The 23,727-nt window shown below is 47.8% G+C and overlaps 1 protein-coding gene across 2 annotated transcripts in view; it reads right to left on the bottom strand.

Annotated features, from left to right (window-relative positions):
• Nucleotides 1-23,727, bottom strand: part of LOC121537985 (arf-GAP with coiled-coil, ANK repeat and PH domain-containing protein 3) — a 100,111-nt gene that overhangs the window by 27,526 nt on the left and 48,858 nt on the right. For both annotated transcript variants that reach the window (XM_041845686.2, XM_041845687.2), the window contains exons 2-8: nucleotides 22,936-22,993; nucleotides 12,417-12,536; nucleotides 11,299-11,352; nucleotides 2,369-2,427; nucleotides 1,654-1,837; nucleotides 706-750; nucleotides 485-580 (exon numbers count right to left, since the gene is read on the bottom strand). In XM_041845686.2, coding sequence (XP_041701620.1) covers nucleotides 485-580; nucleotides 706-750; nucleotides 1,654-1,837; nucleotides 2,369-2,427; nucleotides 11,299-11,352; nucleotides 12,417-12,536; nucleotides 22,936-22,993 — 616 coding nt within the window. The remainder of the gene's footprint in view (nucleotides 1-484; nucleotides 581-705; nucleotides 751-1,653; nucleotides 1,838-2,368; nucleotides 2,428-11,298; nucleotides 11,353-12,416; nucleotides 12,537-22,935; nucleotides 22,994-23,727) is intronic.

The following is a 23,727-nucleotide window of genomic DNA, read 5'->3' as shown; positions in this document are numbered from 1 at the left end:
AGATGTGTGAGTAGAGAAGAGGTTAAGCCAAGGAATATCCATGGAAGCGCTACATTTTAAGCATGGGCAATTCCAACATGAAAGCATAGCAGTCAGATTGAGTCAGAGTGATGCTCAGCAATTGACTACAACACTTTGAACTACCAGAGCCCAAAGGGCAATGACGTGTGAGAGGTCAATGTTTTGTAATGAAGCACTGACTCAGGTCTGTTTCACTATTCAGCATGCTGTACATGTATTCCACCTGACGCGATACCATGCTGATGAAGTCTTTGACTAACAGATAATGTCCCCAGTTTCACACAGCCAAATCAGAAGGCTAATGCACTATTATGTAAACAGACAGCACAGCAGTGGACAGAGCATCCATCGGTGACGCAACTCTGCCTGGGTCGATATTTTCAATCAGAACCAATCCAATACCAATCAGGACCCAGGGCTTAGGGGCTAACATGAGGATGGTGTGGGTGGTGGTGATGCTCACCTCAGCAGCCAGCTTCTTCATGTAGGGGTCAATCTCATCCAGCAGATTGTAGCCCTGCTGAAAGAGGGAGTACTGGGCGTGCATGAAGGACAGCATCTGCAGAGGAGAGAGAGACAGACAGGAGAATATAAGCAATACATTACTGGTATGTTTTTAAAAACAACAGGACACTCTACAGCACTGTACTCTATGGTGATGGATCGGACGTTAAACGCACTTACAGCATCTAGGATCTCAAACTTCTTCTTTGCTTGAAGGACGTTGATCTGCAGGAGGGGAAGAGGTGAGTAACTGTGAGTAATAATAGTGTATATTACAACGGCACCAGAATCAGTCTTATCTGATACTCCTGTGCATTGAAACATCTGTGCATTGAAACATTTCCATCAGTCTTATCTGATACTCCTGTGCATTGAAACATCTCCCTCTTGTGGACAATAGTTACATTTCACTGTTAGTACAGAGACCAACCACATACAACACTAGAGAGCTGCACTGCATGTGTCCGGCAGTCCTGCCTGTCTCTCAGTTTTTTGTATGTTCTGAACTAAATCGCATGAAATCAACATGATACTGTAATGACCTATATATGAACCAATCATGGTCATCATGTTGGCATTTTAGGGATAAAAAAACATCTTAAAGAATGTCTGAATCATGCAAACCTAAATGAGATATTGCACTACATTTGAGGTCACTAGAATAAATCTTCAGACACACCCGTGACCTTCTCTGCCTTCAGCCACTTTCAATTAAAACCAAACAGGGTCACACACAGACACACACACTCCAAATTAGAGCAGAGAGGACGTTAGTGCCGGCAGACACAATGCATAATGCAGACAGAGGGAGCCACAGCGATCACACAACATCAGTCACTCTGTTCCCAGAGGCAAATTTAGTAGCTGTCTAGAGACTGAGAGGAGACAACATGTGGGCATGCCGAGCTAAAACCATGCTGAGATACAATGTGTGAACTACAATTTCCTGACTCTGAAAACAATGCCCATATGAAGGGCACACTGACTGTACCACCATCTTAAAGGGTCCGCCAGTGAATTCACCAACCCTATTCCCTCTTGTGGGAATTCTATTATATTCTAGACCTACAGGATCCAAAGGGATCTTTCTGAGTCCATGTATGACTCTGGTTATGTTTTCTATCTCACCTGAAGTACGTAGTCGAGGGCCAGGTGTCTGAAGCACTTCCTGGTGATACTGAGTGTTCCGGTGGCCTCTTCCACCTCATGGGGTTTGTTCCTGGGAGCCTGGGCGTTCTTCACCTGGGCTATCTCCATGTCCTCACGCATGCGGTCAAAGTGCTTCTTGGTCTCCTTGAATTTACGGACATCCCTGAGAATGAGAAATTGGGGATGACAGTGAGATTGTGTTTAACAAGGGACACTTCATGTGATTCCTTTAGTTGTACCTGACCAGATAACAGGGGTAAGTGGAACACATGGTTGGGAATGACAATACTGTTTGTGGTTGACAGATTCACCAAGGAGTGGTATGTTGAATACATGGTTGAAAATCAAAATACTGTTTGTGGTTGGACCATTCACCAAGGATAATTAAGTTTGTTTGATACGCGTGTTCCTTATTCTGCCCCCCAGTTCACCCCAGCTTTTCCTAGGAGGTTAAGACAGAAACAGGAGCAGGGCCATGACCCCTGACCTTTCCTAGGTAAAAGGCCCTGAGACTGGGGATAGTCTGCCTACTTCCCACCTATGATGTGGTCCACCAACACCATAAATCAGTAAAGCTTCTTTCCCCTCAGGTAGGTCCCAGTCCAAACAAGGAGGCAGTCGGGCGTGAGAAATGGTCTCAAGCTACATAGTTATATAGGAGAGACAGCATGAGACAATGTTGTTTTAAACTTACTCTTTCACAAAGTTGTGCAGCTGCTGCTTCACAGATCTCTGGGCTTGATCGAACAGAATCTGAAACACAAAAGGAGCTTCCATTAGCATGTGTTGGTCACGAGTGTGGAGTCAGAGGTTTTGAGCATGTATGTAACTTATTTTGTGCCCACAAATGTAGATAGAGAGGTTTCTGATTTTGCAGTGCTGTTGATCATCCTTCAGTAACATACAATCTCAACCAACAGGGGGCGATAAAGGACTGGATTTATAACATTAATTCTCAAATTAATTAAATGCAAATTGAGATCACCCTTTCCATGCATACAAATACTGTGAGACGAATAACACACATGTGCTCACGAACACACTCACATATGAGCACACACACTACACTACAAATCCTCTCCTTCTTTCAAAATCCCCCCTTTCCTCTCTTATTTGGAGGACATTCACAGTGATTGCGTATGCTTAAAAATAATCTGACGTTTTCTCATTTTTACAATCATAATAGTTCCTATAACCACAATTCAGCTTTCACATCAATACCATGCCACACTGTGGCTGCAGTAAAATAGGTAACTGGGACAGAGAGGGAGGGAGAGAGGGAGGGAGGAAGGGAGCAGGAGAGGGAGGGAGGAAGGGAGCGAGAGAGGGAGGGGAGAAAGGGAGGGAGATAATCTATACCACAGCTACAGAACAGTACATGGTGAAGACAGCAAATTGTTATTTTCTGGCTTTGCCCATAAAACAATTGAATTTGATGTCCGTGTTTAGCGATTAGCAGGGTTAGGTCAGAGGTAGGGTGGATGGTGGCCCATCCTCTCTCTGATTGATGGACAGAGTGATTGGTAGCTGGGAGATTGGCTGTGTCCGGATTAGAATGCAGATTTGGGATGAATTTTAGGAGACCATGTAAAGTGGATTGACCAAAGTAAAGCCTCCTTAACCACATACAGTATCTATAGCACATGCATTGAATACAGCATTGAGTGATCTTAGTACATGGAAAATAACATACCTGTGGATCAACATACAATTACAATGACCTCACAAGATAACTTTATTAAGACCACATACGTCAGCATGGCAAACCTAACACCACCATAAGCCATGTCATTTTGATCAATTAAGACCAGAAGTTGTAACCACAATGCTACAGAGTACTGATGTAAATCACAAGGTATAAGCTGTGTATTTTCACTGTTAGTTTTATTACTCTATAAACTTCACTGGGTCCAAATAAGACGAGAAAGTGAGAGAAAGAGAGAGAAAAAGAGAGAGAATGAAAGAGAAAAAGAGAGCGAGCAGAGAAAGGAGAGAAAGAGGTAGAGAGACAGAGAGAGTGCGCCCCACTTGATTAACGAACAAAGGAATTCCTTTTCTTACACAAGAGTCTGCCTCATCCAACCATCCTCAGATATGCTAATCATAGAGTTAGGCCTCTGCTTTTGATGCTTCTGGCCCTTCCTAAAGGTTTGTGGGATCGCTTGTTAGGAGGCGGACGCCGACCACCCTTTGTCACTGTAAATCAGCACAGCTTGGCAAGGCAGAGGGATCTCTCTCTCTCTCTCTCTCTCTCTCTCTCTCTCTCTCTCTCTCTCTCTCTCTCTCTCTCTCTCTCTCTCTCTCTCTCTCTCTCTCTCTCTCTCTCTCATCCAAGTTAATAAGCCACAAAACAGCAAGTGGGAATTGAAATCTTGTGCAACCAACAAATCTCACAGATACGTGGATAATTCTAATACAATCAACAAGGCCTGTAGGGCCTGGCAATAAACACTACTGTGTAAGTGAAGTTAGGTTGACAGAGTGGACACCCTCATGAGACGTACGTCTGACATGTTGATGGATAGCCTGGGGGAGGATTGAAGTGGCTGCTTGCTCTGCGTCAGTAACCCACAGAGTTTTAACTAGAGAGGTTTGTAGTTAACATGCCTCCAGGTTGCTTAGTGTGTGTGTGTGTGTGTGTAGACTGGACACAGAAAAGTGCTGAGGGGTTTCCTAGCCTGGCTCAGCTCAGCGGTAGGGTTGTGTTGTGCAGCCTCAGCCTGGGGCATTCCTTGGTTGCTTCGTGGCAACAGCAGCCTGTGGTGACAACCGCCTGTGGTGACAGCAGCCTGTGGTGACAGCCGCCTGTGGTGACAGCAGCCTGTGGTGACAGCCGCCTGTGGTGACAGCAGCCTGTGTATAGCTGCTTTGTGGTGACAGCCGCCTGTGTATAGCTGCTTTGTGGTGACAGCCGCCTGTGTATAGCTGCTTTGTGGTGACAGCCGCCTGTGTATAGCTGCTTTGTGGTGACAGCCGCCTGTGATGACTGCAGCCTGTGGTGACAGCAGCCTGTGTGTAGCTGCTTTGTGGTGACAGCCACCTGTGGTGACAGCTGCCTGTGGTGACATCAGCCTGTGGTGACAGCAGCCTGTGTGTAGCTGTTTTGTGGTGACAGCAGCCTGTGGTAACATCAGCCTGTGGTGTCAGCAGCCTGTGTGTAGCTGTTTTGTGGTGACAGCAGCCTGTGGTGACAGCAGCCTGTGGTGACATCAGCCTGTGGTGTCAGCAGCCTGTGTGTAGCTGTTTTGTGGTGACAGCCGCCTGTGGTGACAGCAGCCTGTGGTGACAGCCGCCTGTGGTGACAGCCGCCTGTGTGTAGCTGTTTTGTGGTGACAGCAGCCTGTGGTGACAGCATCCTGTGGTGACAGCAGCCTGTGGTGACAGCAGCCTGTGTGTAGCTGCTTTGTGGTGACAGCCGCCTGTGGTGACAGCAGCCTGTGTGTAGCTGCTTTGTGGTGACAGCAGCCTGTGTATAGCTGCTTTGTGGTGACAGCCGCCTGTGTATAGCTGCTTTGTGGTGACAGCCGCCTGTGTATAGCTCCCTCCACAGATTTTCTATGGGATTAAGGTCTGGAGACTGGCTAGGCCACTCCAGGACCTTAATGTGCTTCTTCTTGAGCCACTCCTTTGTTGCCTTGGCCGTGTGTTTTGGGTCATTGTCATGCTGGAATATCCATCCACGACCCATTTTCAATGCCCTGGCTGAGGGAAGAAGGTTCTCACCCAAGATTTGACAGTACATGGCCCCGTCCATCATCCCTTTGATGCGGTGAAGTTGTCCTGTCCCCTTAGCAGAAAAATACCCCCAAAGCATAATGTTTGTTCTTGGGGTCATAGGCAGCATTCCTCCTCCTCCAAACACGGCGAGTTGAGTTGATGCCAAAGAGCTCAATTTTGGTATCATCTGACCACAACACTTTCACCCAGTTCTCCTCTGAAACATTCAGATGTTCATTGGCAAACTTCAGACGGCCCTGTATAGGTGCTTTCTTGAACAGGGGGACCTTGCGGGCGCTGCAGGATTTCAGTCCTTCACGGCGTAGTGTGTTACCAATTGTTTTCTTGGTGACTATGGTCCCAGCTGCCTTGAGATCATTGACAAGATCCTCCCGTGTAGTTCTGGGCTGATTCCTCACCGTTCTCATGATCATTGCAACTCCACGAGGTGAGATCTTGCATGGAGCCCCAGGCCGAGGGAGATTGACAGTTATTTTGTGTTTCTTCCATTTGCGAATAATCGCACCAACTGTTGTCACCTTCTCACCAAGCTGCTTGGCGATGGTCTTGTAGCCCATTCCAGCCTTGTGTAGGTCTACAATCTTGTCCCTGACATCCTTGGAGAGCTCTTTGGTCGTGGCCATGGTGGAGAGTTTGGAATCTGATTGATTTATTGCTTCTGTGGACAGGTGTCTTTTATACAGGTAACAAGCTGAGATTAGGAGCACTCCCTTTAAGAGTGTGCTCCTGATCTCAGCTCGTTACCTGTATAAAAGACACCTGGGAGCCACAAATCTTTCTGATTGAGAGGGGGCCAAATACTTATTTCCCTCATTAAAATGCAAATCAATTTATAAAATTTTTGACATTCGTTTTTCTGGATTTTTTTGTTGTTATTCTGTCTCTCACTGTTCAAATAAACCTACCATTAAAATTATAGACTGATCATTTCTTTGTCAGTGGGCAAATGTACAAAATCAGCAGGGGGTCTAATAATTTTTTCCCTCACTGTACATTGTCTTAATTAGGCCAAGATGACACAGGTGCTCCCTGTGTGAGGAAAGAGAGAGAGACTGTCGCCTACCGAGACCGAAACAGGGGTGGTGCATAGAGTTTCTACGGACTAGAAGAACAGGGAAATACCAAGACAGATACAGGGGTGGTGAATAGAGTTTTTATGGACTAGAATAACATGGAAATACCAAGACAGAAACAGGGGTGGTGAATAGAGTTTCTATGGACTAGAAGAACAGGGAAATGTAAAACACATATCCTGTATGTCCTGACAGTAGACGTCTAGAACCAGAGTATACACAATGGGATCACAACAGTACTTACACAGGCATGTTGGGACAGGGGGATATTTGAACCAATCATAAAAGGTCAGATATCTCCTACCCACTCTGTCTGCACCAACGAATCCGACCCCTACTATACTTACCTAGCTTAATCTATTTTGCAGTGAAATGCTGTATAGGCTAACCATAGCACTAACTCTCTGCATGGAAAGGTTGCAGGAATGCTATTGGTGGAATACAGGTAGCTTAGTGGTTAAGAGCGTTGTGCCAGTAACCGAAAGGTCGCTGGTTCTAATCCCCAAGCCAACTAGGTGAAAAATCTGTCGATGTGCCCTTGAGCAAGGCACTTAACCCTAATTGCTCCTGTAAGTCGCTCTGGATAAGAGCGTCTGCTAAATGACTAAAATGTAGAATCCCACTCTGTCCTCTCTTCCATCAACAGTTACCATTGCCAAGAGACCAGAGGCCTTGTTTATAAACGTTGCGTACGCACAAAATATGCCCCAAAACATATTTTCAGAGATGGCTCACGCATACATTTAGTGTTACATTTATGCAACGGTTATCAATGAGGCCCCAGAACTTGTTATCCCACTTCGGAATTCTACTAACGTAGAGAATCCAACCTAAATGTAGCAGAATCCCACTCCCCTGGACCAGTATCCAGAGAATACCTACTGGCTGATCCTAACTGGGAACGTGATGGGGATGTGAATCCCCATGCTTTGTCTACAGCGTCTAGCTCCACAGCTCTGGATGGTCACGTTGCTGTACCCCCTGCTGATAATCCAGGGATTGTGGGCAAATAAATACTGTTCAGTAACTGTTTTATTACATTAAGCCCCCACCTCCCACAGTCTCTCCCCCAGTCTCTCACCCCCCAGTCTCTCTCCCTCCCAGTCCCCCCCCCCAGTCTCTCTCCCTCCCAGTCTCCCCCCAGTCTCTCCCCCCAGTCGCCCCCCAGTCTCTCCCCCCAGTCGCCCCCCAGTCTTTCCCTTCCAGTCTCTCCCCCCAGTCTCTCCCACAGGGAGCTATACTTGCCTTGGGTCTTACTTCCAAGCAAACACAGCCTGTTTGTTCTGTTGTGTTGGTTGATCTGGCCAGGCATAGTAACTGAATTAGCAGGAAGTGGAGAGAAGCAGATTCTAGGGCGTTCTCTTCGTGTCCCTGCTTCATGTGTATGTGTCTGTCTACCCACGTGTGTGTGACTGTGAATATGGGTTATGAGGGCACAAGGGGTTGGCTGTGACAGGGGCAGTTGGCACTCGAACGGCCCAATTTGTATGAGTCTTTTACTAGTCTGGACTGGATGGGTGCCCATGGAATCGAGTAGAAACGGTGGCAGCTGCCATGCCCCTAACAGCCGACAAAACCCTAAACGAACTCCAAAACTAACAGAAACCTCACAAAATGTCTTCATAATATATGCACGAACTGTTTCGGTTGGGAAGCAGGCGGACGCCTTCACACACACACGTACACACACATACTTCAACACTGCTCACAGGGGGCTGAGGGGCATGTTATAAGCTGCAGATGTAGCCCTCATCATTTCTTATATATGAATCTCTTGCAACACTGCTGAAGTCAAGAAATGAATGGATGCATGGAGACTCAAGGCTGCTTCAATATACTACGCTGCCCATTTGTTGTTAAGAAACTAAAGATGAGCTTTTAAAAGATTAACCTACAACAGTTGTACAATGATGCTACAGATGATGAAACTGCAAAGCCCTTATCGTCAAATCAGATGGGGCAGAGTGCTACCCTGACTACCGTTTAGGGCTGTTGAAAGATCATTATGTTAAGCATTTTTTTTCATTTTTCTGACTAAATAGGGATTCCATGATTCCTTTATCAATCCTGCCTGTGTCCTTCGTCTGCTCCTCCTCATTCCACACATCAAAGGAACACAGAGCACCACTGAGACCCAGTAATGCTAATGTCCAGCGAGCCAGGCTGCTGGCTTTCATGTGGATTAGAGGGAGCAAGGAGGAGAGATAGAGAGGGGAGGGCGAGCAGGGATGAGGGGAGGGTGGGTCTCACCCTTCTCCCTCAGTCGCCCCTTCCTCACCCTTCTCCCTCAGTCGCCCCTTCCTCACCCTTCTCCCTCAGTCGCCCCTTCCTCCCCCTTCTCCCTCAGTCTCCCCTCCCTCACCCTTCTCCCTCTGTCTCCCTTCACTCACAGACAGACAGATAGACAGACATACAGACAGTAATGCCACTGACTGGAGCTGGCGCTGGTGAAAGAGCAGTTACACAGGGCCAAAAGCAAAGTTATGAAGGTGTACAGTAAACCAACAGCTATTGCCATGTCCATGTCTCCGCCCCTCAGCCCCAGTGATGATCTATAGCATAATATATGCCATTTAACAGATGCTTTTATCCAAAGTGACTTACAGTCAAGCGTGCATAACTTTCACATACAGTTGTTCCCGGGAATTGAACCCACTATCCTCGCATTTGCAAGCGCCATGCTCTACCAACTGACCTGCTGAGCTACAGAGGACCTGTATCAGTTTTACTCATCAGATCACTCACTGCTCCCCTGACCGATTTAGATCTTGCTGGCTTCTCTGAATCACATTGCCTGTGTGATGAAAGCAGGGTCAGACAGGGTCATCCCTGCCTCACTCTTCCACTCTTAATCCACCTCAGTGACCTCACCTATTAATCTCTCATTTGTAATGCTGCTCTCTCTCTCTCTCTCTCTACACTCTTAGAAAAAAAGGGTTCCGACAGGGTTCTTCGGCTGTCCCCATAGGCGAACCCCTTTTGGTCCCAAGTAGAACTCTTTTGGGTTCCATGTAGAACCCTCTGTGGAAAGGGCTTTACATGGAACCTAAAAGGGTTCTACCTGGAACCAAAAGGGTTCTACCTGGAACCAAAAAAGGGTTCTTCAAAAGGTTATCTTATGGGGAAAGCTGAAGAACCATTTTAGGTTCTGGATAGCACCTTTTTTTTAAAGAGTGTAGATATATTCTCTCTCTCCTGATAGAAAAGACGCTGGTGATTTGCTACCCATTTCCTGGCCTCAAAAAGGAATGGGATGCTCAGGCTTCTTAACAGAAACATCAAACATGCAGCAGCGTTTAAGACTAATGGACTTCAAAGAAGCTACAGAGAGCAGAGTGTCTGAGTTTGGAAGGAGAAGGGGAAACAACACAGCAATAAATTCCAGGGCTTCTGGTTCACGACAGGAGCTAAGTCTGTGCTAGGTCTGTGGAGATGCTCCCTTAGCCTCCAGTCAACGCTGTGGTTTTTCTCTTGTTACTGTATTCAAAGTTGTTATTGCAATTGGTGACTGCATTGATGCTTCTCATGTAGCCTACATGGAAAACAACTCTAAAGGTGTAAATTCTGCAAAACATCTCCAAGTAAAGGAAACTTATTTAAACTGTAAAACCTGTGTAACGGGTTCTTTAGCTAATGTCTCTTCTAACTGAAATTAACGGACTGTACACACTAGGGCTGCACAATTAATCGAAATTAGATCAAAATCGCAATATTGACGTGCAATATCCATATCGCAATATTTTGAAACGCCACTCAGCCGCGTGTAACGTCCGTGATTCTAGTTTACTCTGTTTGTCGTCTCTCTCCCTCTCTCCTGTTGCGGCTGCTTCCCACACACAAAAAGCCCCGCCCTCTGTCACTCAAACAGTGCTGTTCCTTCCCTCCGCTGTTAGATTCACTATAAGTTTGCATGCTGTTCTGTTAGGTGAACAGATTGTTCCAAACAAGAACGATGCTGCTTTCCATTTTGCTTCTTAATATAAATAATTATTTTTAAATGATTTCAACAGTTCAAGTGTTTTGATCTTTATCGTAAGTCAAATCGCAATATTTGGTTTAAAAAAACGCTATTAAATTTTTTGCCCATATCATGCAGCCCTAGTAAACACTATGAAGGCAACTCACAGTGTGTAAGACAGCTGCTATGCAGTATCCAACCCTCTCCTGCCCTATAAACTACTGTGGTCTCCTTTAAAGGGCAATTCCACCACTTTTCAACCTCATATTCATTATCTCCAGCACCATACCAGTCTCTACATTTCTATGATCTGTGGTTGAAAAGATAAGAAAAAATGGTTATTTAAAAATTAAAAACAGTGATTTTCAAAACCTGCAACGTGTTTTTAGTCAGAGGGAGGGTATTTTTTTGCTCCCCACGTTTAAACTGTTTTAACTTTTGATGATGTCATCGGGTATAGCTTTTTTACTTTATATTTTTTACATATGTAGATACTGGTATGGTGCTGGAGATAATGAATATGAGGTTGAAAAGTGGTGGAATTGCCCTTTAAGACAGTGTGCTGATTGGCAGATAGTCATAGCTACACGGCCACATATAGAGTCCGGACAGAGCCATCAAATAACTGAGAAAAAGAGACATTGAATGATTTGTGAATGAAATGTTGCTGCATGTTGAATCATTTAAAGACAGGTTAGACTGACCCCCCAGGCTTGTGTTAAAGGGAATAGGATACCCTCGCGAGGCCTAAATGCCTGTCCATGTTAGCATTTCAAGATGTGATGAAATCACTGTGCTCAGTGCTGCCTGGTCCCTATGGACGTTCAGTATCTGGAGGGAGGGAGGGAGACTTACCATGTGGTAGTTGACTATTTCCTGGAGGCTCTCCCCACACTTTTCCAGGCACTCCTGCAAGGAAAACAAGACACAATAGCTTCAGAATATTGTATTACAGCGTTTTAACAAGATTAGAGACAGAGAGAGGTCCTGTTCACTTTGCCAATGCTGCCACAACAAAAATACAAGAGTGCAAGTTTTGATTAATTTCATTTATGAAAGTAGCTAATTTACATACACAAAGTCAAATTAAGTTTAAATTGGTTGATTTTACTGGTTGACACAAAGAAATTGAGTAAAATAGAGGATTGTTTCCCCCATATTGTATAACACTAAGAGAACAACACTAAGGGAAACATAATTGGAGGCCAGGTTATTTTCTTGAGGCCGATATGTAAGCTTAATAAAGAGCAGTGATACTAGCAAGAGCAGTGATACTAGCAAGAGCAGTGATACTAGCAATAGCAGTGATACCAGCAAGAGCAGAGATACTAGCAAGAGCAGAGATACTAGCAAGAGCAGAGATACTAGCAAGAGCAGTGATACTAGTAAGAGCCGTGTGCGGGTTTCTTATTTTTTCTGGTCCCATTTTTACAATGAAAAATGACAAATAAGAGCAGCATTGAATAAGATCCTCAGAATTAGGCATACGTGTAAACCCATTGGGGAGCCAAGCACTAGCAGTCCTTTAGTGCCACTTAATGTTGGTGGCAACAAGTCTACTCCCACTGGGAGAAAGTACTGGAGACGCTGGTCCTGAAAGCCTGGCCAAGACGTACTGTAATGAGTCCCCACTCCAGGCCTGATTCCTCCTCTGACACTGACTAATCCATTAGTAGAGTAATCAGGTTTACACACAGACTTACTCAGGCACATGGTCAGAGAGCAGGAAAGCACCAACCACTCCTAAGACTAAGCATTAAGTAGAGCTAAGCCCATGACATTCAACCACATGTTTTATAGTAGTATGTACATAGGGAGACATGTTATATGATGAGCCTTAAATATCCTGAAAACATAGATTGATATTCAGTCAGTGTGTACAATAACAAGGTTATGAGGCTGTAACCTAACCGATAGAGGAGTGGTGAATAGACTTGACATTAGACTTTATTCTGGATCCAACTGAACCTCACCGAGATCATCTCATCCTTCTTGCATTGTTGGGACAGGTCCCGGATCCCGTTCACAAAGAGTTTGTTGGCGCTGACATACGCCTTCCCTGCTTCGATCATCCCACTGCATAGCTTCACCAGCTAGGGGACGAGAGAAGAGAGAGAAAGAGACAGAGAATGAGTGAGTGTGTGGGTAGTCGATTCCATTCTTAAATACTGTGTACTGTAGAGGGACTTCCTCTGGCTTGTAAATGGACTGGTGAAATACAAACCTTGAATGGGCCATTATATCACTATAACTATAGCATACTATAGTTTTCCCTTTCCACAGCAAATACCTACATCATATTCCTACCTAACCCTTGTTATTTTTTTTCTTCCCAATTTCGTGGTATCCAATTGGTAGTTACAGTCTTGTCCCATCGCTGCAACTCCCGTACGGACTCGGGAGAGGCGAAGGTCGAGAGCGTGCGTCCTCCGAAACACAACCCGGCCGAGCCGCACTGCCTGCTTAACCTGGCCGAGCCGCACTGCCTGCTTAACCCGGAAGCCAGCCGAACCAATGTGTCGGAGGAAACACCGTACACCTGGCGACCGTGTCAGGTGCACTGCGCCCGGCCCGCCACAGGAGTCACTAGTGCGCGATGGGACAAGAATACCCCTGCCGGCCAAACCCTCCCCTAACCTGGACGACGCTGGGCCAATTGTGTGCCGCCACATGGTTCTCCCGGTCATGGCCGGCTGCGACAGAGCCTAGACTCGAACCAGGGTCTCTAGTGGCACAGCTAGCACTGTGATGCAGTGCCTTAGACCAATGCGCCACTCGGGAGGCCCACCTAACCCTTTTCTACATTTAAAAACATGCTTACCACACTCAATGATCATACTGTATCACCCATGGTAATGTGTGGTGTGGTGGAGCACATTCTGACATTCTGACATCAGAGTGCAACTAAACACGCATGTCACTACTGAGGGGGGAAATGCGGTCCAGGACTGGGGAATTAAAACCAGAGTGTCGGTTTAAATGTGAAGACCACAAAGATCCATCTATAAACAGATTTATCTACTCTATGGTTTAGCATAGGACAGGATCTACCTGTAACTGCCAAAAAAGCTATTCCAATCCACACACTGACGAATACAAAGCAAGATGACAAGTCACATTACTACTCTGAACAAAAATAGAAACGCAACATGCAACAATTTCAAAGATATTACTGAGTTACAGTTCATATAAGGAAATCAGTCAATTGAAATAAATTCATTATGCCCTAATCTATGGATTTCACATGACTGGGAATACAGATATGCATCTGTTGGTCACAGATACCTTAAAAAAAGATAGGGGCGTGGATCAGAAAACCAGTATCTGGTGTTGATCTCGTCATGGTATCTCCGTGCATTCAAATTGCCATCGATAAAATGCAATTGTGTTCGTTGTCCGTAGCTTATGCCTGCCACCATGGGGCACTCTGTTCACAACATTGACATCAGCAAACCACTCGCCCACACGACGCCATACACACTACGCTGTCTGCCATCTGCCCGGTACAGTTAAAACCGGGATTCATCCGTGAAGAGCACACTTCTCCAGCGTGCCAGTGGCCATCGAAGGTGAGCTTTTTCCCACTGAAGTCGGTTACGACGCCGAACTGCAGTCAGGTCAAGACCCTGGTAGGACGTCAAGCACGCAGATGAGCTTCCCCGAGATGGTTTCTGACAGTTTGTGCTGTAGTTATTGGGTTGTGCAAACCCAAAGTTTCATCAGCTGTCTGGGAGGCTGGTCTCAGACGATCCCGCAGGTGAAGAAGCCGGATGTGGAGGTCCTGGGCTGATGTGGTTACACATGGTTGTGAGCCCGGTTGGACGTCCTGCCAAATTCTCTAAAATGACGTTGGAGGCGTCTTATGGTAGAGAAATGAACATTCAATTATCTGGCAACAGCTCTGGTGGAGTCAGCATGCCACTTGCACGTTCCCTCAAAACTGGAGACATCTGTGGCATTGTGTTGTGTGACAAAACTGCACATTTTAGAGTGGCCTTTTATTGTCCCCATCACAAGGTGCACCTGTGTAATGATCATGCTGTTTAATCAGCTTCTTGATAAGCCACACCTGTCAGGTGGATGGATTATCTTGGCAAAGGAGAAATGCTCACTAACAGGGATGTACACAAATATGTGCACAAAATTTTTGAGAAATAAGCTTTTTGTCACGGTTTCGGCCGAGACTGCTCCTCCTCCTGGTTCGGGCAGGCTTCGGCGTTCGCCGTCCCCGGAGTACTAGCTGCCACCGTTGAATGTTTCGTGGTGTGATTGCTTTGGTCTGTCTTGTACACCTGTGTCTGTTTGTGTTCTGATTACGTGTCCTATAAGTTCCCTGTTTGGTATTGGTTAGATTGTGTGTTGTTGTCTGCCTGTATTTTCGGAGCTGCGTTTTGACGCTCTGTTTGTTTGTTTAGTGTTTACGCATGGTTTACGTATTCACTCGCCTCTGTTTGTTTTCGAGGCCGTGTATTGTAATTTAGTACTTTTGACTAGTAAAGTCTGTTGGACGAAGCCTCTGTGTCCTGCGCCTGACTCCTCCACCACATCCACATCGGTTCTACTGACAGAACAACACACCCACCATGGAGTCAGCAGGAGCAGCTGCGACACCCAAGTCGCTGGAGGAACGGATCAGCTATCAGGAAACCATGATCCGGCAACTTGGGTCCGCCATGGACGAGGTGTCCAACACTCTGCGCCGGTTGGTTACTGTGGAGGTGCCCACGTCTACTTACACCATCCCATCACCAACGGCCAGTCCTCCTCTCTCAGCACCGGAACCCAGGGGCATTCGGCTCTCGCTCCCGAGGGCATATGACGGTTCTGCAGCCGGGTGTCAGGGGTTCCTCCTGCAGGTGGAACTTTACCTGGCTACCCTACACCCAGCGCCCTCGGGATACGAGAGCGTCTCCGCCCTCATCTCCTGTCTATCCGGCAAGGCGTTGGAGTGGGCCAACGCCGAATGGAGGGGAATAGACGCCGCTACCATCACCTACGCGGAGTTCTCCCGCCGCTTCAGGGCTGTCTTCGATCACCCACCTGAGGGAAAGGCGGCGGGGGAGCGTCTGTTCCACCTCCGACAGGGGAAGAGGAGCGCACAGGAGTTCGCCCTGGAGTTCCGGACTCTAGCGGCGGATGCGGGGTGGAATGAGAGGGCCCTCATCGACCATTACCGGTGTAGCCTACGAGAGGACGTTCGTCGTGAGCTGGCCTGCAGGGACACCAACCTATCCTTCGACCAGTTGGTGGACATCTCCATCCGTCTCGACACCCTGCTGGCTACCCGCGGATGTCCCGAGTGGGGGTCGTCCATTCCACCCTCCAGCACCTCCGAGCCGATTCCCATGGAGCTCGGGGGTGCTGGCGCTAGAGAGAGGAGGAGAGAGAACCCGAGGGGGGCCATCCCCTGCACCAACTGTGGCCGTGGAGGACACACCGCGGCCAGGTGCTGGGGAGGGTCTCCTGGGAGAGGGGACAACAGGTCACGCACTGGGGAGTCATTTCAGGTGAGTAGGCGCCCCACTTACCCAGAGCTCTCTGTTGGTCACATGAGTATTCCTGTGAGATTTCCACAGGTGGCACCTCATTCCCAGCATAAGGCGCTAGTAGATTCAGGCGCAGCTGGGAATTTTATTGATTGTGCATTTTGTCATAGGTTAGGAATTCCCCTTCGGCCGGTAGAATCCCCCTTTCCTGTCCACGCCCTAGACAGCCGGCCGTTGGGGTCGGGGCTGATCAGAGAAGTCACAGCACCACTTAAGATGACGACGCAGGGGGTCATGAGGAGATCATTCAGTTTTATCTGATTGACTCTCCTGCGTACCCGTGGTGCTGGGGCTTCCCTGGTTAAGCGCCCATGATCCTACCATTGCGTGGCAACAGAGGGCTCTTATGGAGTGGTCTGCCCAGTGTGTAGGGAAATGTCTAGGTGTTTCCTTAGGGGCGACCTCGGTAGAGAGTCCGAACCAAGTGCCCGCAATGCGCATTCCCCCTGAGTATGAGGTCTTAGCACTTGTGTTCAGCAAAACGAGGGCAACACGGCTACCACCTCATAGACAGGGGGACTGTGCGATAAATCTCCAAACAGGAGCGGCACTTCCGCGGAGCCGTGTGTATCCCCTGTCTCAAGAGGAGACTGCGGCTATGGAGACTTACATAGCCGAGTCCTTGGCACAGGGATACATTCGGTCCTCCACTTCCCGGTTTCCTCGAGTTTCTTCTTTGTGAAGAAGAAGGACGGGGTTTGCGCCCGTGTATTGATTACCGTAGTCTCAATCAGATCACGGTTAAGTACAGTTACCCTCTTCCACTGATTGCGACTATGACGGAGTCATTACGCGGAGCGCAGTTCTTCACAAAGTTGGATCTCAGGAGCGCGTACAATCTGGTGCGCATTAGGGAGGGGGGATGAATGGAAAACGGCATTTAGTACCACCTCGGGTCATTACGAGTATCTCGTCATGCCATACGGGTTAATGAATGCTCCTTCAGTCTTCCAATCCTTTGTTGACGAGATTTTCCGGGACATGCATGGGCAGGGTGTGGTAGTGTACATCGACGACATCCTAGTGTACTCTTCTACACGAGCCGAGCATGTAGCCCTGGTGCGCCGAGTGTTGAGAAGACTGTTGGAGCATGACTTGTATGTCAAGGCAGAGAAATGCCTGTTCTTCCAGGAGTCCGTCTCCTTTTTGGGTTATCGGTTGTCCGCGTCTGGTGTGGAGATAGAGGTAGACCGTGTCGGCCGTGCGTAATTGGCAAACTCCAACCACTGTAAAAGAGGTGCAGCAGTTCTTGGGTTTTGCTAATTACTACCGGAGGTTTATCCGGGGCTTTGGACAGGTTGCAGCTCCCATTACGTCCCTGCTAAAGGGGGTCCGGTTCGTTTGTAGTGGTCAGCTGAGGCGGACAGGGCATTTGTCAAACTGAAGAACCTGTTCACCTCGGCCCCGGTGCTGGCGCATCCGGATCCCTCTTTACCATTCCAAGTAGAGGTAGACGCGTCCGAGACCGGTATTGGGGCAGTCCTGTCACAACGGTCCGGCACGCCACCTAAGCTCCGCCCCTGTGCGTTCTACTCCAAGAAGCTCAGCTCGGGCGGAGCGCAATTATGACGTTGGGGACAGGGAGTTGTTAGCTGTAGTCCAGGCCCTAAAGGTGTGGAGGCATTGGCTTGAGGGGGCTCAACACCCTTTCTCATTCTGACTGATCACCGTAACCTGGAGTACATCCGGGCAGCTAGGAGATTGAACCCTCGTCAGGCTAGGTGGAACATGTTCCTGACCCGGTTTGTTTTTAAGATCACATACATCCCAGGGTCCCAGAACGGTAAGGCAGACGCCCTGTCCCGGCGGTATGACACAGAGGAGAGGGCCATTGAGCCTACTTCCATACTGCCGGAATCGAGCGGGCACTGCGTACCGACCCTACTCCCCCCGAGTGTCCTGTGGGGCGGACGTACGTTCCGCTCGAGGTTCGTGATCGTCTTATTTATTGGGCTCATACATCACCCTCCTCTGGACATCCAGGTATTGGCCGGACAGTGCACTGCCTTAGCGTGAAATACTGGTGGCCAACGTTAGCTAAGGATGTGAGGGTTTATGTCCCCTCCTGCTCGGGTGTGTGCCCAGTGTAAGGCGCCTAGACATTTGCCCAGGGGTAAGTTACATCCCCTGCCCGTTCCACAACGACCATGGTCCCACCTCTCGGTGGATTTTGTAACCGACCTACCCCCTTCCCAGGGGAATACCACCATTTTGGTCGTTGTGGATCGGTTCTCCAAGGCCTGTCGTCTCCTCCCAATGCCGGGTCTCCCTACTGCCCTACAGACCGCCGAGGCCCTATTTACCCACGTGTTCCGGCACTATGGGGTCCCCGAGGATATTGTGTCTGACCGAGGTCCCCAGTTCACCTCCAGAGTCTGGGGGGCGTTCATGGAACGCTTGGGGGTCTCGGTGAGCCTTACCTCGGGGTACCACCCAGAGAGCAATGGGCAGGTTGAACGAGTCAACCAGGATGTGGGTAGGTTTCTGAGGTCCTATTGCCGGGACCGGCCGGAGGAGTGGTCTAGGTATATCCCCTGGGCAGAGATGGCCCAGAACTCTCTCCGCCACTCCTCCACCAACTTAACACCTTTCCAGTGTGTTTTAGGGTATCAGCCGGTCCTGGCACCGTGGCACGAGAGCCAGATCGAGGCCCCTGCGGTGGACGAGTGGATTCGGCGCTCGGAGGAGATGTGGGACGCTGCCCATGTCCATCTGCAGCGGGCCATCCGTCAACAAAAGGCGAGCGCCGATCGCCACCGCAGTGAGGGACCGGTGTACGCACCGGGAGATCGAGTCTGGCCTCGACTTCGAAACCTGCCCTCCGCCTGCCCTGCCGGAAGCTGGGTCGGCGGTTTGTGGGGCCCCTTTAAAGTCCTGAGAAGATTGAACGAGGTGTGTTACAGGTTACAACTGCCTATTGAGTACAAGAATATTAACCCCTCGTTCCATGTGTCTCTTCTCAGGCCGGTGGTAGCTGGCCCACTCCAAGAAGATGAGATAGGAGAGACCCCTCCGCCCCCTTTGGACATCGAGGGGGCCCCGGCGACAGGGTCCGGACCATCTTGGACTCGAGGCGCCGGATGAGTGGTCTCCAGTATCTCGTGGAGTGGGAGGGGTACGGTCCGGAGGAACGGTGCTGGGTGCCTAGGAGGGACATCCTAGATCCATCCCTCCTGACTGAGTTCCACCGTGGGCATCCCACGCGCCCGGGTCCGCGTCCTCCTGGCCGTCCCCGAGGCCGGGGTCGGCGCACGGCTGGAGCCGCGCGTCAAGGGGGGGGTACTGTCACGGTTTCGGCCGAGACTGCTCCTCCTCCTGGTTCGGGCAGGCTTCGGCGTTCGCCGTCCCCGGAGTACTAGCTGCCACCGTTGAATGTTTCGTGGTGTGATTGCTTTGGTCTGTCTTGTACACCTGTGTCTGTTTGTGTTCTGATTACGTGTCCTATAAGTTCCCTGTTTGGTATTGGTTAGATTGTGTGTTGTTGTCTGCCTGTATTTTCGGAGCTGTGTTTTGACGCTCTGTTTGTTTGTTTAGTGTTTACGCATGGTTTACGTATTCACTCGCCTCTGTTTGTTTTCGAGGCCGTGTATTGTAATTTAGTACTTTTGACTAGTAAAGTCTGTTGGACGAAGCCTCTGTGTCCTGCGCCTGACTCCTCCACCACATCCACATCGGTTCTACTGACACTTTTTGTGCATATGGAACATTTCTGGGATATTTTATTTAAGCTTGTAATGAATACTCAGGGAGAAAAAGGTGTAGATTCACGCGCAGAATGTGGCAGGTGTTTATTTCGCCGTCGCAGAAGGCAGGAATCGTGGTAGCAGGCAGGCAATGGTCATACACTGGTAGGCAAACAGGCAGGAGAATCAAAAACTAGGACTGAAGGCTATAACTGGTTCTCACAAATGAGCTAGGAAAAGGCTTAGTAGAGTCAGAGGTAACTCTGGGTCTTCCATTCCTGTGGCGGTCCTCATGAGAGCCAGTTTCATCATAGCGTTTTTGCGACTGCACTTGAAGAAACTTTCAAAGTTCTTGACATTTTCCGGATTGACTGACCTTCATGTCTTAAAGTAATTGGTCTTGGTCTTTTACCACATATGACTATCTTCTGTATACCTTGTCCCAACACAACTGATTGGCTCAAACGCATTATGGAAAGAAATTCGACATATTAACTTTTAAGAAGGCACACCTGTTAATTGAAATGCATTCCAGGTGACTACTTCATGAAGCTGGTTGAGAGAATGTCAATAATGTACAATGCTGTCATCAAGACAAAGGATGGCTATTTGAAGAATCTCAAATATAAAATATATTTTGATTTGTTTAAAATTTTTTGGTTACTACATGATTCCATATGTGTTATTTCATAGTTCTGAAGTCTTCACTATTATTCTACATTGTAACAAATAAAGAAAAACCCTTGAATGAGTAGGTGTGTCCAAACTTTTGACTGGTAGTGTATATATTTCTGTTCAGTATAATTTCATAGGAGTCTACAGAGAGGTGGAAGACTTGGACCTAATAAGTCACCAAAGGCCCATCACCATGTTTAACTTCTGACAGCTGAACATTTGATAAATAGCCTAATGTATGTTTCACTACAATGTTTGTTGTTTCTTTCGACATTCTCAAGACATTGAATCAAGGCCAGCCTCTCTCGCTCTCACCCTGCTCAAGACACTCTTCTCAAGCAAACTGCCATTTCCTAACAGCTGCTAGCCAGATTCAACTCAGGGCTGGCCAACCAACCCTATCCTCTCATGTTAATCACTCAAATCCCTGTAGAACTGGGAGTGAACTGGAAATGGTCTGCCAGTGTTTTCTGTTGAGAGGACAGTCTCACCTGTTCCCCTACTGGAGAGAAAAGAGAAGGAGGCAGAGACAGGACTAGTGGTTTGACAGTTGGGTTCATGTTGGTGTACAGTAATTCCCTTCTGTGTATTGTGACACGGATCCTGAGTGACGCAGCGGTGTAAGGCACTGCATCGCAGTGCTAGAGGCGTCACTACAGACCCGGGTTCGATCCCGGGCTGTATCACAACCGGCCGTGATCGGGAGTCCCATGGGGCGGCGCACAATTGGCCCAGCGTCGTCCGGGTTAGGGGAGGGCTCCCGATCATTAGGGGAGAATTTGTTCTTAACTGACTTGCCTAGTTAAATAAAGGTTAAATATTATAATTTTTTTAAACACTAGTGGTTTGGGCTTCTGGTGAGAGTTAACATTGGTGAGGCAAATTCAAACCCATATGAGTAACCTGGAAAACCCTTGGGCATAACACTTGGTATATGGTTCTCACATACATTTATTATTCAACAATTAATACCAGAAGATGTAAGCTACAGTATGTATGAACTGTATGCTAACCACCATATCATGACATCTGACGAGCCAAATAGCCTTATACCCTCACATAATGTCAAACTGAAACATTCTGCACTTTTCACGGTCATTGCTCATTTGAAGCCCACTGCAGGATACCAACAGTGATGTTAGTGAAGGAAGAGTGAAGCAGCAGACTAACCTCCACTGACACATAATTCACATAATTCAAGGTCAAACGGAACAGATGGACTAGTGACATCATGAGCATTACCACAAAGCATCAGGCTCCCTCGTTAGAGAATATTCCAAAGCATCAGGCTCCCTCGTTAGAGGGTAACCCAAAGCATCAGGCCCTCTCGTTAGAGGGTAACCCAAAGCATCAGGCTCCCTTGTTACAGGGTAACCCAAAGCATCAGGCTCCCTCGTTAGAGGGTAACCCAAAGCATCAGGCTCCCTCGTTACAGGGTAACCCAAAGCATCAGGCTCCCTCGTTACAGGGTAACCCAAAGCATCAGGCTCCCTCGTTACAGGGTAACCCAAAGCATCAGGCTCCCTCGTTAGAGGGTAACCCAAAGCATCAGGCTCCCTCGTTAGAGGGTAACCCAAAGCATCAGGCTCCCTCGTTAGAGGGTAACCCAAAGCATCAGGCTCCCTCGTTAGAGGGTAACCCAAAGCATCAGGCTCCCTCGTTAGAGGGTAACCCAAAGCATCAGGCTCCCTCGTTACAGGGTAACCCAAAGCATCAGGCTCCCTCGTTAGAGGGTAACCCAAAGCATCAGGCTCCTCGTTAGAGGGTAACCCAAAGCATCAGGCTCCCTCGTTAGAGGGTAACCCAAAGCATCAGGCTCCCTCGTTAGAGGGTAACCCAAAGCATCAGGCTCCCTCGTTAGAGGGTAACCCAAAGCTTTGAAAGTCAGTCTAATGCTGTCAGTCCTCATCCTTTTCCCCTGCCACGTCACGTTTAGCCCACACAAACCTGAGCTGCTGAAACATTAAGCAAATAATCGGAGTTAGATTATGCTTTTCTTTTTAGTCGCACCGAGTACTCAGTGGTTTAACAAAGTCACACTATTTTACAACAAGCCTACAGTGTTATACTGATGGGTGAAAATGTACAATAGTAGGATTCTCCAACTAGCCTACTGGTCCTACTCAGGTTGTCTAGATAGGATGGCTGCATGCCACTTTGTTAATCAGGTGTGTGTGTGTGTGTGTGTGTGTGTGTGTGTGTGTGTGTGTGTAAGTAAACTGGGCACTCTGGTAGGCAGTTGTGAACTGTAGCAGGTTAAGAGGTTTTAGCTGCTAGCTACTATCACAATCATCCTTTAATCCCACCATATACAGTACTGTATGTCTCTAATCTCATTCCATTATCAGTGCAGTAGGAGATGGGATGTACTGTAAACTAAAAATAACCTCCTAAATATGCTGCAATGGATGTATCACATGCTTTCTATCAAAATAAAACCTATGAGCACTTGAAGCCAACAGTTAGCAGGACAACAGTGGTTTAGTATGGCTTATACTACAGGGATAATAGGAGATTTAGGCTATCTGAAAATCCTTCCTTTGGATTGCTAAAAGATAAAGAGATATATTAAAACAAATATTTCTTACCTTATCTAGTTTAGCTTCAATCTCTACCACCTCCGTCTCCACTTCATCAATGTTTGCCCTGCAAGATAAAAACAGAGGACTTTGTTAGTACAGTAACATTGCATGCATCATCATTATTATTTTTTTCACTATATATACCACACATTTCCCACGTCCTTGGAAAGAGTGGGGATGTTACATAAATCTTAGACTGACAGTGAGGTTCTTGGATCCGAACACAGACATGTTCAAGCCGAGACATACAGGCTGGTTTGGGAGTACTCTGGGGAGTGTTAACTGGCTAAATGACAGAGAGACGCTGGCTGGGAAAAATTGAACTCAGACATAACGAAGAGTGACTGGATGTTCTGTAGAGCTGTGGTTCAGTCACACCCCAAAAAACCCTAATCTAGTCACCGCCACCACCACACCCCAGAGCATATGGGACCTCTACCTCTGCCCTGCCGTGAGGGAGTGCCCTATCCTGACCTATCCTAGCCACAGCCCACTCCTAGCCCACACCACTGTTTATACAAGCTTCAGCTGTGGGTGTGCACTGGGGCGGCTTCCTCAGATGGGTTGGAGTCCATATCACAGGTTGAGATTACTTCAAGACCATATGAAAGGGTGATGTGATATAGGGAGGGATCAGGGAGGAGGGATGTAACCTAATCATAACAACTCAGTGAAACAGATACAGATCTACAGTATATCTGCTGCTTTCTCACTGTGTGACTGGGAAGGTTTTACTTGACTGGAGTCAGTCAGTGTAAATCAGAAAACACATCATAGCTTCTTCTTGCCTCTTAGCTC

This window comes from Coregonus clupeaformis, chromosome 24, assembly GCF_020615455.1.
Source record: "Coregonus clupeaformis isolate EN_2021a chromosome 24, ASM2061545v1, whole genome shotgun sequence".
In the NCBI taxonomy this organism is placed as follows: domain Eukaryota; kingdom Metazoa; phylum Chordata; class Actinopteri; order Salmoniformes; family Salmonidae; genus Coregonus; species Coregonus clupeaformis.
Note: the sequence above shows the minus strand (reverse complement) of the source record. Positions and strands in the feature narration are given on the sequence as shown.